At 34.5% G+C, this 13,928-nt stretch overlaps 2 protein-coding genes across 2 annotated transcripts; one reads left to right on the forward strand and one right to left on the reverse strand.

The window, feature by feature from the left end:
- Positions 1 to 335: 335 nt before the first annotated feature.
- LOC140060395 (uncharacterized) lies at positions 336 to 1,459 on the forward strand. The gene is made up of 2 exons (XM_072106583.1): positions 336 to 1,084; positions 1,178 to 1,459. The coding sequence occupies exon 1, from the start codon at positions 407 to 409 to the stop codon at positions 1,061 to 1,063; it is 657 nt and encodes a 218-aa protein (XP_071962684.1). The 5' UTR covers positions 336 to 406; the 3' UTR covers positions 1,064 to 1,084; positions 1,178 to 1,459.
- A 7,677-nt stretch (positions 1,460 to 9,136) lies between these two features.
- On the reverse strand, positions 9,137 to 10,963 carry LOC140061306 (hepatic sodium/bile acid cotransporter-like). Its single transcript, XM_072107815.1, has 2 exons — positions 10,829 to 10,963; positions 9,137 to 10,624 (listed from the first exon to the last, which is right to left on the reverse strand). The coding sequence occupies exons 1-2, from the start codon at positions 10,961 to 10,963 to the stop codon at positions 9,137 to 9,139; spliced, it is 1,623 nt and encodes a 540-aa protein (XP_071963916.1).
- Between the last annotated feature and the right edge of the window lie 2,965 nt (positions 10,964 to 13,928).

Raw genomic sequence — 13,928 nt, forward strand, 5'->3', positions numbered from 1 at the left:
ACCGGATGATCACATTAACATACCTACATCCAAGAACGATGATATCACACTGGATAATCACGATAACATACCTACATTAGACAATGATAATGTCGCACCGGATGATGACCATGACAACAGTAGGCCTGTATCTGATAGTGATGTGGTATACCTCAACACGAAAACTTCAAGAAAGTTATTCTTTCCTGTCGATGCCAATTGGCAGCTTGAAAAGGCAGCACCATTTGGTATCAATGTCAAAAATTTTCACAAAACTCACTTAAAATGTGAAATGGACAAGGCAGCCAGGCCTACTAAAGTTGTTAATATGAGAGGGGACGGCAACTGTCTTTTTAGGGCTTTGAGTTATATTCTCTTTGGTGTCCAGAACTACCATGTAGTTGTACGGGATTACATACTAAACTATATGTCCATGAACAAAAACCTATTTGAAAAAATTGAATCCAGATCATTTGAACGATACGTGGAAGACACGAGAATGGGGGAATATGGGACATGGGGTTCGGACATCGAAATCATGGCATTTGCGACCATGTCAAATACGAATGTTTATGTTTACAGTAAATATGGAAGAAGGAAAGGGCTTCCACATTATGAATGGTTGAAATATGCACCAATAAGTAATCAGTTTGGTGATTTAGTATCTGAAAGAAACATCTACCTATCAAACTTATGTGCACACTTTGAGCCTGTCCTGGATGTAGACAAGAAAACTTATGACGCTGAATTAAAATACACTCGTACACCATACGCACCAATCAAAAACCACCTTGCACGGAAATACTGGGATATTGTATCCGATGTGACCCTCAATGCTGCTCTGGTAGATAATTACGAAGATGAAGCGGTAATGCGTTCCGAAGGCATTATGGACGTTATATACGTATCTGAATTCACGGACACACATTATGACATTGAAGCAGTCAACCATCTAAAAGATGATATCGATCCAAATATATTCAATTTGCTTTGTGACATGGAACATTTCCCGGAAAGGATTCATCAGAGCAACAATGAAGTACCTGGACAATTATATGTTGATTCATACAACGTCACTCTTTAACTGTAGGCCTACCTATGACCGGTAATCTCAACATACACAGAAGCATTAAATGGTGAAAAGGGTATTTGTTTACCTTATAGAGGTAAGTTTCGTTAATGCTTTGATTTTTTACAGGTGCTTCCGTCAAGAGGAGATTGTCGGCTTTGTCTGAAACTCATCGACGAAGAAATACCAATTGCATTTGTCGGACCAGAAAGAAGAACATAGATTCACCACAGCGGCTAATTAAAGCGTCACCATCTTTCATTGAATCAACAGAAGACGAATATCTGAGCATAAGTACGTCAAAGGCTCAAGGGGTCTAATGGCAGGTAACAACAGATCAAATACAGTGTGTCCAGTGTAAACATGCAATGATGTGTCATGCGCCCTGCTTTGATCGCTACAAGGATTAAAAAATTAATTAAAAAGCAAATTGTATAAAAGAATAACGCGACTAAAGGTCCGGTAAGGTAAAAGTACGTGAATTAGATTGTAACTAGTGTTTATTTTTATTGTATTTTTATGTTTAAAAAACTTTTTCATATTTACAACTCATATGATTCTGTTTCATAATGTTATGCAATTTTCTTCTATAATATGTTTTCTTTGGTCAAAGGGGCACATACAAACGTGCAACCTACCCTCGCTATGATCATCAACCTTGACGTGGTAGCGAGGCTTGCGTGCTTCCAATGTATTGGTAGCCAGACCAATGATGATCAATAACAAAGTAAAATAAATACAAACACACTTACTGAAACAAGTTTTAATAGCAATAAATAAATAAATAAATAAATATTTTTCTGTAACTATTGTTCATTATTATTACACTATTATTATTTTATCCTGTTAATATAAGTAATGATCAATGATATATAATTTATGTTTACAAAACTCGTTCATATTTACAACTCATTCTGACAAGACAACAACATTTAATATTTTTGTAATTCACAATTCATACATTTATTTGTAATGTATTCATGAATTTGCTTTTCCTTCATCCAATCTACATAGTAGATATATGAAGCTATTGTTCTAACCACGTGACTATGTAGCATAGAACATTAATTCTAAACCGCCCGGTAATATACTGAAATTTAATTAATTAATTTGAAACGATAAAGATGAGGAAATCTGTGAGAATGAGTTAAAGTCGCCCCAACCGAGACTCGAACTCGGACCGCCTGCTTGATATGCAGATGTCCTAACCGTTAGACCACTGGGGCTTTCACGGTATTGTTCGAACTCGATTGGATAGCGACTCTTTAACATTCTCGGCGTGGTACGGCGGAACAGCACTAGTCCTCAGTTGTAAACACAACAGGCATAGAAATAAATTCCAAACCGCCCGGTGATACACTGAAAATGATTTAATTAATTTTTGAAACGATAAAGATGAGGAAATCTGAGAGAATGAGAAAAAGTCGCCCCAACCGAGGCTCGAACTCGGACCGTCGGCTTGATATGCAGTTGCCCTAACCATTAGACCACTGGGGCTTTCATGGTATTGTTCTTTAACTCGACCGGATAACGACCCTTTAACATTCTCGGCGTGGTACGGTTGGAACACAATATATATATATATATATATATATATATATATATATATATATATATATATATATATATATATATATATATATATATAAATCAAAGAGCTGCATAGGCAGGATATATAAAAAAATCAAGATCAAATAAGTTAAAACTGCCTCAATATAGATTTATTTTAACGACATGTTTCGGGCATAGCCCATCATCAGGTGAAAAGAATTGTAACAAAGGATAACATATATAAGTCACAAAATTACATAATAAAACAAATCAACCAATCAAAAATGTTAACAAACAAAAGGCATAGTTATAAAGGCACGCCTCCAAAAGCTATGGTGTACAAAGCAGGAATGGTTGCTTATAAAGCAGGAAATTTAAAACAAAAACAAAAGCTTCAAGTGTAAATAATAGTTAATATGTGAATGTCTCTGGCAAAATTAATGTTTAAAGGATCTAAATTGTACATTTATGCCGGTAGGGGCAAGAGTGCCAAGCTTTACAATTATTCTTTCTTCTATAATTCTACGAGATGTCTCGGAACCATTACATACTTTAACACCAGAAATAGTAATATCCGAAAGGGAATGCTCATTATTTCAAAAATGGGTGGCTACAGGTAATCCGGGAGTCTTTAGTTTAATAGACCTTAAATGTTCTACAAACCTATCACCTAACCTGCGTTTAGTTTCACCAATATAAAGCATATTACATTTAGTACACGAAATACAATAAACTAGATTTCTAGTGGTGCACGTAATACGATCTGTGATCACATAATTACCAGAAGGTCCTACTATTTGGTTTGAACATGAAACGTAATTACATGTCGAACATCTATTTCTATTACATTTGAATGTTCCAATTGATTCATTACCTTTGTTTTGTAATTTAGATTTAACTAAAGTGTCTTTAATGCTTTGATCACGTCTGTAAGCTATCATGGGTGGTTCTTGAAAAATATCTTTTGTAGCGGATTTATCTTCAGTCAAAATTGAAAAGTTATCGCGAACAATGTTAATAACCTTCTTATTCATAGGATGATACGTGAGGACTAGAGGTATGCGGTCACAAGCATTTGTATTATGTGTAGGTTGCAATGTGTCCTCGTGCGTTAACTGGCAAACTTTTCTTAGAGATTTCACAGTAATGTCAGATGGATATTCGCGTGCATTGAAAAAATCGATCATCTCAGATGCTTTGATGTTAAAGTCATCATCATCGCTACATAAACGTCGAAGTCTAACAAGTTGCGAATACGGTATAGCATTCTTACAAGCTGGAGGATGCGAAGAGTTGTAATTTAGATAAGTGTGCGCGTCAGTATCTTTGTAGTGGACGGATGTAGAAAGACCAGGTTTATCAATAGATAAACTAATATCAAGGAAAGGCACACACTTGTCAGAAATTTCATGAGTAAACTTTATAGCAGGATGAAAATTGTTCACAAAGTTAATGAACTCATTAAGTTCATCTAAAGTTCCCGACATAACACCAACACAATCATCAATATACCGTTTGAATAAATCTGGTTTCTTTCCCTTATAATCTCGTAACACATTCTGCTCAAAATACCCCATAAAGAGGCAAGCAAAGTTAGGTCCCATTTTTGTACCCATGCTTATCCCAGAAACTTGCCGAAAAAACTTTCCATTGAAGTTGAAGGCTGTAGTATTAAGTACAAGTTCAGCGAGACGTAGTATTGTCGATATATATATATATATATATATATATATATATATATATATATATATATATATATATATATATTCATTCCATATATATGTTCTATAGTTCAGTAACAAGTGTACATTATTGTAAATATAACAAATACATATATATATATATATATATATATATATATACAGACAGTAACAAGTGTACATTATTGTAAATATAACAAATACATATATATTATATATATATATATATGTATATGTATTTGTTATATTTACAATAATGTACACTTGTTACTGAACTATGGAGAATTTTTTTTTTCCGAAATAAAAGAAGAATGAATGAATGAATTTATTTTCAATCTTTCTACATAACAACAAATATATAGTATAACAGGGGAGTAGCGGAAAAGCAAAAGTAAAGTAAATTTGAACCAGCCAAACATGTATGAAACATTATCCAGTAAGCACATTTTATAAGAAGCTTTTGTTTATTAAAATGGGTTTCTCTGAAATTCCAGAAGTTTATTAAACATTGAAAATAACACAATCGCCTTTAAACAAAATGCTGTTCAAAAAAAGAATCGGTTGAAGCAAGCGTTCTTATAACATCCGATAAAATGAAGGTTCAATAAAGTAGCCCTATTAACAAATGTATGAGGTCTCAGGCCTATCCCATATTAATTATTTGTATAGATACATTAATTTTAAGATTCCAGATACCGAATTGTTGTTTTTTTACATAACAAGTCATTTTTTCTTTGAATATAAATTCTGATTTAAGGACAAAATACTAAAATAAATACTTACACCAAAGGTGCATAAAAACGTGTTGATGTGGCGCTATATCGATGTCATTATCTTTGCATTCACCCTAGACGCACATAGTGTGACACCCCTACCATATTCTCGATGTGACGATCAATGTACCAATTAACATAATACTTCAGTAAAACTGATTATGTTTTTTCAAGAGATCAGCTATATCGTGTTGATTATAAAAAGGTGCAACTTTTAATTGATTGGGGATTAAACAAGTAAACTATTTATTCTTCTTGTCTTTACTCGTACAAAATAATATAACGGTCGCTAATTGGAAGTGTTTAAACTAAAGTGATCTATAATTGGAAGAGGACCCGTACAATTACTTGTTTTTTATCACATGATTATAAACTATTTATTCTTCTTGTCTTAACTAGTATTTATTCTTCTTGTCTTTATTCATACAAAATAATATAACGGTCGCTAAATGGAAGTGTCTTAAAGTAAAGTGACCTTTAATTGGAAGAGGACCAGTACAATTACTTATTTTTTATCACATGATTAAAATCTATTTATTCTTCTTGTCTGTACTCATACAAAATAATATAACGGTCGCTAATTGGAAGTGTCTTAAAGTAAAGTGATCTTTAATTGGAAGAGGACCAGTACAATTACTTGTTTTTTATCACATGATTAAAATCTATTTATTCTTCTTGTCTGTACTCATACAAAATAATATAACGGTCGCTAAATGGAAGTGTCTTAAAGTAAAGTGACCTTTGATCTTTCATTGGAAGAGGACCAGTACAATTACTTATTTTATATCACATGATTATAAACTATTTATGCTTCTTGTTTTTATTCATAAAAAATAATATAACGGTCGCTAATTGGAAGTGTTTTAAAGTAAAGTGATCTTTCATTGGAAGAGGACCAGTACAATTACTTGTTTTTTATCACATGAATAAAATCTATTTATTCTTCTTGTCTGTACTCATACAAAATAATATAACGGTCGCTAAATGGAAGTGTCTTACAGTAAAGTGACCTTTAATTGGAAGAGGACCAGTACAATTACTTATTTTTTATCACATGATTAAAATCTATTTATTCTTCTTGTCTGTACTCATACAAAATAATATAACGGTCGCTAATTGGAAGTGTCTTAAAGTAAAGTGATCTTTAATTGGAAGAGGACCAGTACAATTACTTGTTTTTTATCACATGATTAAAATCTATTTATTCTTCTTGTCTGTACTCATACAAAATAATATAACGGTCGCTAAATGGAAGTGTCTTAAAGTAAAGTGATCTTTCATTGGAAGAGGACCAGTACAATTACTTGTTTTTTATCACATGATTAAAATCTATTTATTCTTCTAATTGTCTGTACTCATACAAAATAATATAACGGTCGCTAATTGGAGGTGTCTTACAGTAAAGTGACCTTTAATTGGAAGAGGACCAGTACAATTACTTATTTTATATCACATGATTATAAACTATTTATGCTTCTTGTTTTTATTCATAAAAAATAATATAACGGTCGCTAATTGGAAGTGTCTTAAAGTAAAGTGATCTTTCATTGGAAGAGGACCAGTACAATTACTTGTTTTTTATCACATGATTAAAATCTATTTATTCTTCTTGTCTGTACTCATACAAAATTATATAACGGTCGCTAATTGGAAGTGTCTTACAGTAAAGTGACCTTTAATTGGAAGAGTACCCGTACAATTACTTATTTTATATCACATGATTATAAACTATTTATTATTCTTGTCTTTATTCATACAAAATAATATAACGGTCGCTAAATGGAAGTGTCTTGAAGTAAAGTGACCTTTAATTGGAAGAGGACCAGTACAATTACTTATTTTTTATCACATGATTAAAATCTATTTATTCTTCTTGTCTGTACTCATACAAAATAATATAACGGTCGCTAATTGGAAGTGTCTTAAAGTAAAGTGATCTTTAATTGGAAGAGGACCAGTACAATTACTTGTTTTTTTATCACATGATTAAAATCTATTTATTCTTCTTGTCTGTACTCATACAAAATAATATAACGGTCGCTAAATGGAAGTGTCTTAAAGTAAAGTGATCTTTCATTGGAAGAGGACCAGTACAATTACTTGTTTTTTATTACATGATTAAAATCTATTTATTCTTCTAATTGTCTGTACTCATACAAAATAATATAACGGTCGCTAATTGGAAGTGTCTTAAAGTAAAGTGATCTTTAATTGGAAGAAGACCAGTACAATTACTTATTTTATATCACATGATTATAAACTATTTATGCTTCATGTTTTTATTCATAAAAAATAATATAACGGTCGCTAATTGGAAGTGTCTTAAAGTAAAGTGATCTTTCATTGGAAGAGGACCGGTACAATTACTTGTTTTTTATCACATGATTAAAATCTATTTATTCTTCTTGTCTGTACTCATACAAAATAATATAACGGTCGCTAATTGGAAGTGTCTTACAGTAAAGTGACCTTTAATTGGAAGAGGACCAGTACAATTACTTGTTTTTTATCACATGATTAAAATCTATTTATTCTTCTTGTCTGTACTCATACAAAATAATATAACGGTCGCTAATTGGAAGTGTCTTACAGTAAAGTGACCTTTAATTGGAAGAGGACCAGTACAATTACTTGTTTTTTATCACATGATTAAAATCTATTTATTCTTCTTGTCTGTACTCATACAAAACAATATAACGGTCGCTAATTGGAAGTGTCTTAAAGTAAAGTGATCTTTAATTGAAAGAGGACCAGTACAATTACTTGTTTTTTTGTCATATGATTAAAATCTATTTATTATTCTTGCCTTTATTCATACAAAATAATATAACGGTCGCTAATTGGAAGTGTTTAAATTAAAGTGATCTTTAATTGGAAGAGGACCAGTACAATTACTTGTTTTTTATCACATGATTAAAATCTATTTATTCTTCTTGTTTCTATTCATACAAAACAATAATAACGGTCGCTAATTGGAAGTGTTTAAATTTAAGTGATCTTTAATTGGAAGAGGACCAGTACAATTACTTGTTTTTTTATCACATGATTATAAACTATTTATTATTCTTGTCTTTACTCATACAAAATAATAAAACGGTCGCTAATTGGAAGTGTTTAATTTTAAGTGATCTTTAATTGGAAGAGGACCAGTACAATTACTTGTTTTTTGTCACATGATTAAAAACTATTATTACTCTTGTCTTTACTCATACAAAACAATAAAAATGGTCGCTAATTGGAAGTGTCTAAACTAAAGTGTTCTTTAATTGGAAGAGGACCAGTATAATTACTTGTTTTTATTACATGATTATTATTATATTGTTATTTATTCTTCTTGTCTTTATTCATACCAAATAATATAATGGTCGCTAATTGGAGGTGTTTTAAGCCAAGTAATCTTTGAAAAATAAAAACTAGTTTGGCATTATTAACAAATAGTGGTCGTTAAAAAAAGACAAGTGCATGCGCAATCACGATCAAAACCTGAATCTCAAATCTCAACCACGGACGGTATTCAATCCAAGGGTCAGACATTATTAAACGCGCCGGACAGCATTAAATTGTTGGAAAACGCCCGCGAACCCGTTGAAACATGCAATTGGACACTATCCAATGCTGAAAAGTGTCCACCCGGACACTTTTGAATGATGGACACATTTCAATCTTACACCGGCGCCCACCCATGAATGCATCCACATATCAAACAAAAGTCTAATCATTCTCCGTTGCATGTTGTAACCAAGGAAGTCTAATACATTAGATTGACGTCACTCTCATTGCGTAAATACAGATCTACGGAAGCTGTATTCTTACGAGCCAGACACACGCAGGTTACTCGACGACTTATCTATGTGATAATGTAGCCTACTCCAGATGACCACGTCTTTTCCCACAATTTTCGGCGGGGAAATGGAAACGCACAGCGGTAAATTTTTAGTAAAACCTGATCGATCGCAGGGCCTCCGCGTAAATATAGTAAACCTGAAAGTCCGAATTAATCTCTTACAAAACAGTTACAAAACATGTCTCTAAATTATGGCTTTATTTTTGTCGAAAGCAGACGATCAAACGTTTGTCGTTTTAGAAACTTGTTCAGTTGTAGAAAACAGGCTTTCATCTCCCTCTACTACGTCGTCCGAATCTCCCTCTGATCGTCGAGGAGTGTTACCATTTGTATCTCTGGTTGGTACCGCCGAGTATTCTTCATATGTATCGTACTTATCATTCAACTCTTTCATCTGCTTCGCCTGCTTCTTCTTTGCGCGTCGCTTCCGGTTGATCGGTATCGAGGCGATAATCATTCCGATTCCGATAGAAACGGAAAATATGAGAACAAAAATCGGCATCCTAGCCATCAAATCAGCCTCTGGCTGCTGGTACGATAGTTTTATCATGGCAATAGCAATAAGGTTGTTCTGAACGCCTGTTTCTATAGACACGGTTGCAGACGAATCTTGTGGAAGTTTTCCGACTTTTCGCGCCACCATGTAACCAGTGATGAAGCCGCATGTGGGTAACATAAGACTCCCTAGGAAGCAGTACCATGGGGAGTAGATAACGTAGACATTGGAGTAAAGTCCGATAGATATCGTTAGAAGGATTAACGTTCCCGATAATACGTTTAACGATTTGATGCAGTAGAACGCAACCTTAGGAAATTTATGCCGGATGAACATGCCAGTGAGGACCGGAATAGTCAACATGGACACTTGCACCATAATGTCTGCAAATGGAACGCCACCGCCTCCGCCGCCGCTATCCTCATCGACAAAAGCACGGACGTATATAAACATGTTTAGCGGTAACATGCCCATAGCCAGGCAACTTGACACAAACGTCATAGTGACACTTTGTATGAGATCAGCATCCACGAGAAGGGTGATCATGTTACTTAGGCCACCTCCGGGACACGAGCCCACCGTAACGAGCCCGACCGCCATCAGCGGGGTTAACTTCAAGAGCTTGGCGATGCAGAAAGCGTAGAACGGCTGACAAATGAACTGACATACTGGCCCTATTATGATAGGAAAAGGGTGTTTTAATTTATACTTTATGATATCAAACTCCATTTTGCAACCCATTCCAGTAGTGGTAATAATCAGTAATGGTAACAATATATAATCAAAAATCTTGTCGATAACTCGTAAGTGACGAAGTGTTTTCACACGCAGACCCGGTGGTTGCTCGGCAGGACCGTGTGCGTAGATCTCCATGTGGGCAATGTTCACACGAACTCCGGTGATCTGGATTGTCACCGTCGTATTATCATCTTCCGATGAGGCTTCAATCAGAAACGATGAGTTACCGGCAATCAGAAAAGCTTCTTTGTTACCACTGTCTAATGCTATTTCCATGTGTCCTTTTAAACCAGTAACAGTCATGTTAACAGATAGTGTTTTCCCTTCCTCTATAAACAAAACATCAGGTTCAAATATTATTGCAAAATTTCCGTACTCGTTTTCTTCTTCCTTTCCACACGTACATACATGTGCATGTGGTATTGGTTCCATCTGAGTTGTCTGAACGGGAGTTGTCGTCTGGACGGAAGTCGTCTGAACGGCAGCAATAGAAGTTCGCTCAGTCAATATTGGCTTATTAGTCGTATTGCTGTACACAGCATACGGAGCCAGTGACGGCGCTGTGGTTGTTTTCTTTTTCTTTTTTCTATTCTTATCCTTGTTTTTTTTATTTTTCTTAGGCTTCTTTGTTTTGTCGATGGGAGCTGATGTATTGGCATTCGATATTGGATTGCTAACCAGAACATCAGGAAGAGCCTTTGATTCATCCAGTGCTGCGACGTCTCTGTCGCCTACATCTGGATCACTGTCAACCTGTGCCCCTACGTAAGCTACTACGCACATTGAGACGAGTAATACTATTGTGATCTTCATTGTTGTTGTTTTGTTTAAATTCTGTTGAAGAGGTAATGTCACCTAAAAGAACAATCGATTTGAATCGTTTATTAGAAAAATGATTTGTAATTAACCATCACCATTTAACCACATCCCACCATACAAAACCTCTTTAGTACGGGGCGCAGTGGATTCTCGAAATACAACAAATGCACCGCCGGCCCTTACTTTTTCCGTTTCACGGAACGGAAGACAGCGCCGTTCAATTCTCAAAGCTTGATCCCACTAGGACGTAGTCTGGGTTCCAGACGAAGTTTTGGCTTAATTTTGTAAAACTATAAATATTTTGGCACATATGGCATTTCATACGTATACTACTTGCGCTTGTATTTTCAGACAAAAATCAAAACGCCGAAATAAATAAATACAGACTTGGGGCAAGTCCAACTAGGACGACAACGCAAGGATGTAAGCGCAAGTAATGGGTATTATCACGTTAGTTATCGTTCTTTTGAACTATGGACGCTATTCATTCTAACATTTGTATAAATAATATTTAAAAAGATCTAATTTAAACATACTAGTCTAGGACTCTAAAAATAGTTTATTAAACAATGCTATCACTCAATGTTAATTTTTTTTTGTATGATCCGATATACTGTCTAGTACAATAAGGCGCTGTATGTAGTTGTTGGGATGAAAAGTCATTCTCATCATTATGTATATACTGTGCAGAACCAGAATAGTCGCTGATGGTGGTGCTGCTGATGGTGGTGCTGATGGTGGTGGTGCTGATGGTGCTGCTGTTAATGGTGGTGCTGCTAATGGTGGTGGTGGTGGTGCTGATGGTGGTGGTGCTGATGGTGGTGGTGCTGATGGTGGTGCTGATGATGGTGGTGCTGATGGTGGTGCTGATGGTGGTGGTGCTGATGATGCTGCTGTTAATGGTGGTGCTGCTAATGGTGGTGGTGCTGGTGGTGGTGGTTTTGGTGTTGATGGTGGTTTTGGTGCGGATGGTGGTGGTGGTTTTGGTGCTGATGGTGGTGTTGGTGATGCTGATGGTGGTGATGGTTTTGGTGGTGCTGATGGTGGTGGTGGTTTTGGTGCTGATGGTGGTGGTGGTTGTGATGGTGGTTAGAGTGTTCTTCAAAAAGGAAGGATTTACAGCAGTTTAATAATAGAATGTATTTTAAATATTGGTTTATCTGCAGATAGCGACGATTATCTTTTACAGTGTGAATTTGCTCATTGATAACTGTCACTCCATAGATTGACTTGTTAACTAGTGATAAGTTTATGGGCTGATGCGTCTTCACCTAATAAACTCTTTAGAAAACAATTAAACAATTGTGTTTAAAAATTTGCAATATTACACTCAATGAACCAGTGCTAATAATAATATACCACATTTATATAGCGCTCTTTTCATGAATAAACATGCTCAAAGGCGCTTAACAAATAGTTCATTCTTATATATATATATATCGCATATAAGTATTCTTAATTTTGAATAGTCCTATAAAAATATGAATTTAATTTATGTCTCACCATCCCCATTTTATTCTTGTAATTGTATTTATCGATTTAAAATAATTATAATACTCTAATAACATTTTTTTTATAGTTTCTATAAGAATAAGTCAGCAACGTTCAGTGAATCATAAATTTAGTATTTCTTTATTACGAAAAACGAGTCTCTGAGGTTTAATAAAGACTTGAATTATACATCATTTCTAATGTCTTAAGCAGTTGTTGAACATGATGGGAAAGGGATGACGTCATAAGAGACAAATTATACATTAATAATACTGTAAAACTATAAATTGTTACATTGGCGAGTGTAATGTTTATCAGGTGATGTACACCAATGTAGCGACAGAGGATAGTAAATGTTTAGTGAGCATCAGAATGTGTTTATAATGTACTCAACGGCGATCTTGATATTTGTACTTGTTTTTTTTAAATCAAATTAAAAATAAAAGTGAGGTGTTTTGTTGTAGAAACATTAACACGTGACAATGAATTGGTATGTTGATTGCAGTTGTTTATATTGATTATTGATTATATTGATTTCGGCAAGTTCAGACAAGTATCAATTTGGCGTAAGTAATTAGACATGAAACAAAACATAACTGATCTGATCTCATCATAATCGATGTTGTGAAACATTCATCAAACAATTTTTTACACTATTATTGGCATTATGACATCATAATTTTTAATTCTATTTAGTGTTCTTAATCCATGCACGGAGGAAATATTCCTCCATGCTCCATGTATTGTAAAATAAACGAATATTAAAACACCAAAAATGACTGGCTTCGTATTGTTACAGACTAGCCCCGTACCAACTTAGTTTGATGCCATTTACTTTGTTTACCGGAGCACAGTCACACAGTTAAGAACGTCATTAGCCGAGTTTTACTTTTCGATACATTAAAACGTGATGTGTTCTAGAGGGAAACAATATTTACTAACTAATTATTTTACTAGTTAAAATGAATTATTAATAAAACTAAACACATAAACTAGTCCAGATTTGAGAAAAATGAAATGCTGTACTCTTATTAGAGTAGAAATATGACTATCTGGACTAGTCTAACATGAGCGTTGGCTCTGCAGAAAAATTCGACCTACCTGAAATGATTTCTTTTGCGGTGAACTTGTCCTTAACGAGTCTTGGTTATATCGTCATGTTCCCTTCTACACCCATGCTAAGTAAACCCTAAAATAAACCCAACACTTTATCAATACGTGTATTATCTGGGGGTAACATATCATTATCGACAAAACGAACACTGATTGGCGGTTGAAATTGTTTGGGGTAAAGATCAAAATCTGAAAATCAATAGTAAAGTATAACGTTGTTTAAGTAAAGCTTTACTATCTTTTGCTAAACTAGATTAGGATGTTGGGAGATATCATCAATCATAGTGGTTACTGTTCCAGGACATCACCTCTGTTCAGTTTGTTTTGGTTTGACCACTGCGATGATGGTCAATAT

The sequence above is a fragment of the Antedon mediterranea genome, chromosome 10, assembly GCF_964355755.1.
Source record: "Antedon mediterranea chromosome 10, ecAntMedi1.1, whole genome shotgun sequence".
In the NCBI taxonomy this organism is placed as follows: domain Eukaryota; kingdom Metazoa; phylum Echinodermata; class Crinoidea; order Comatulida; family Antedonidae; genus Antedon; species Antedon mediterranea.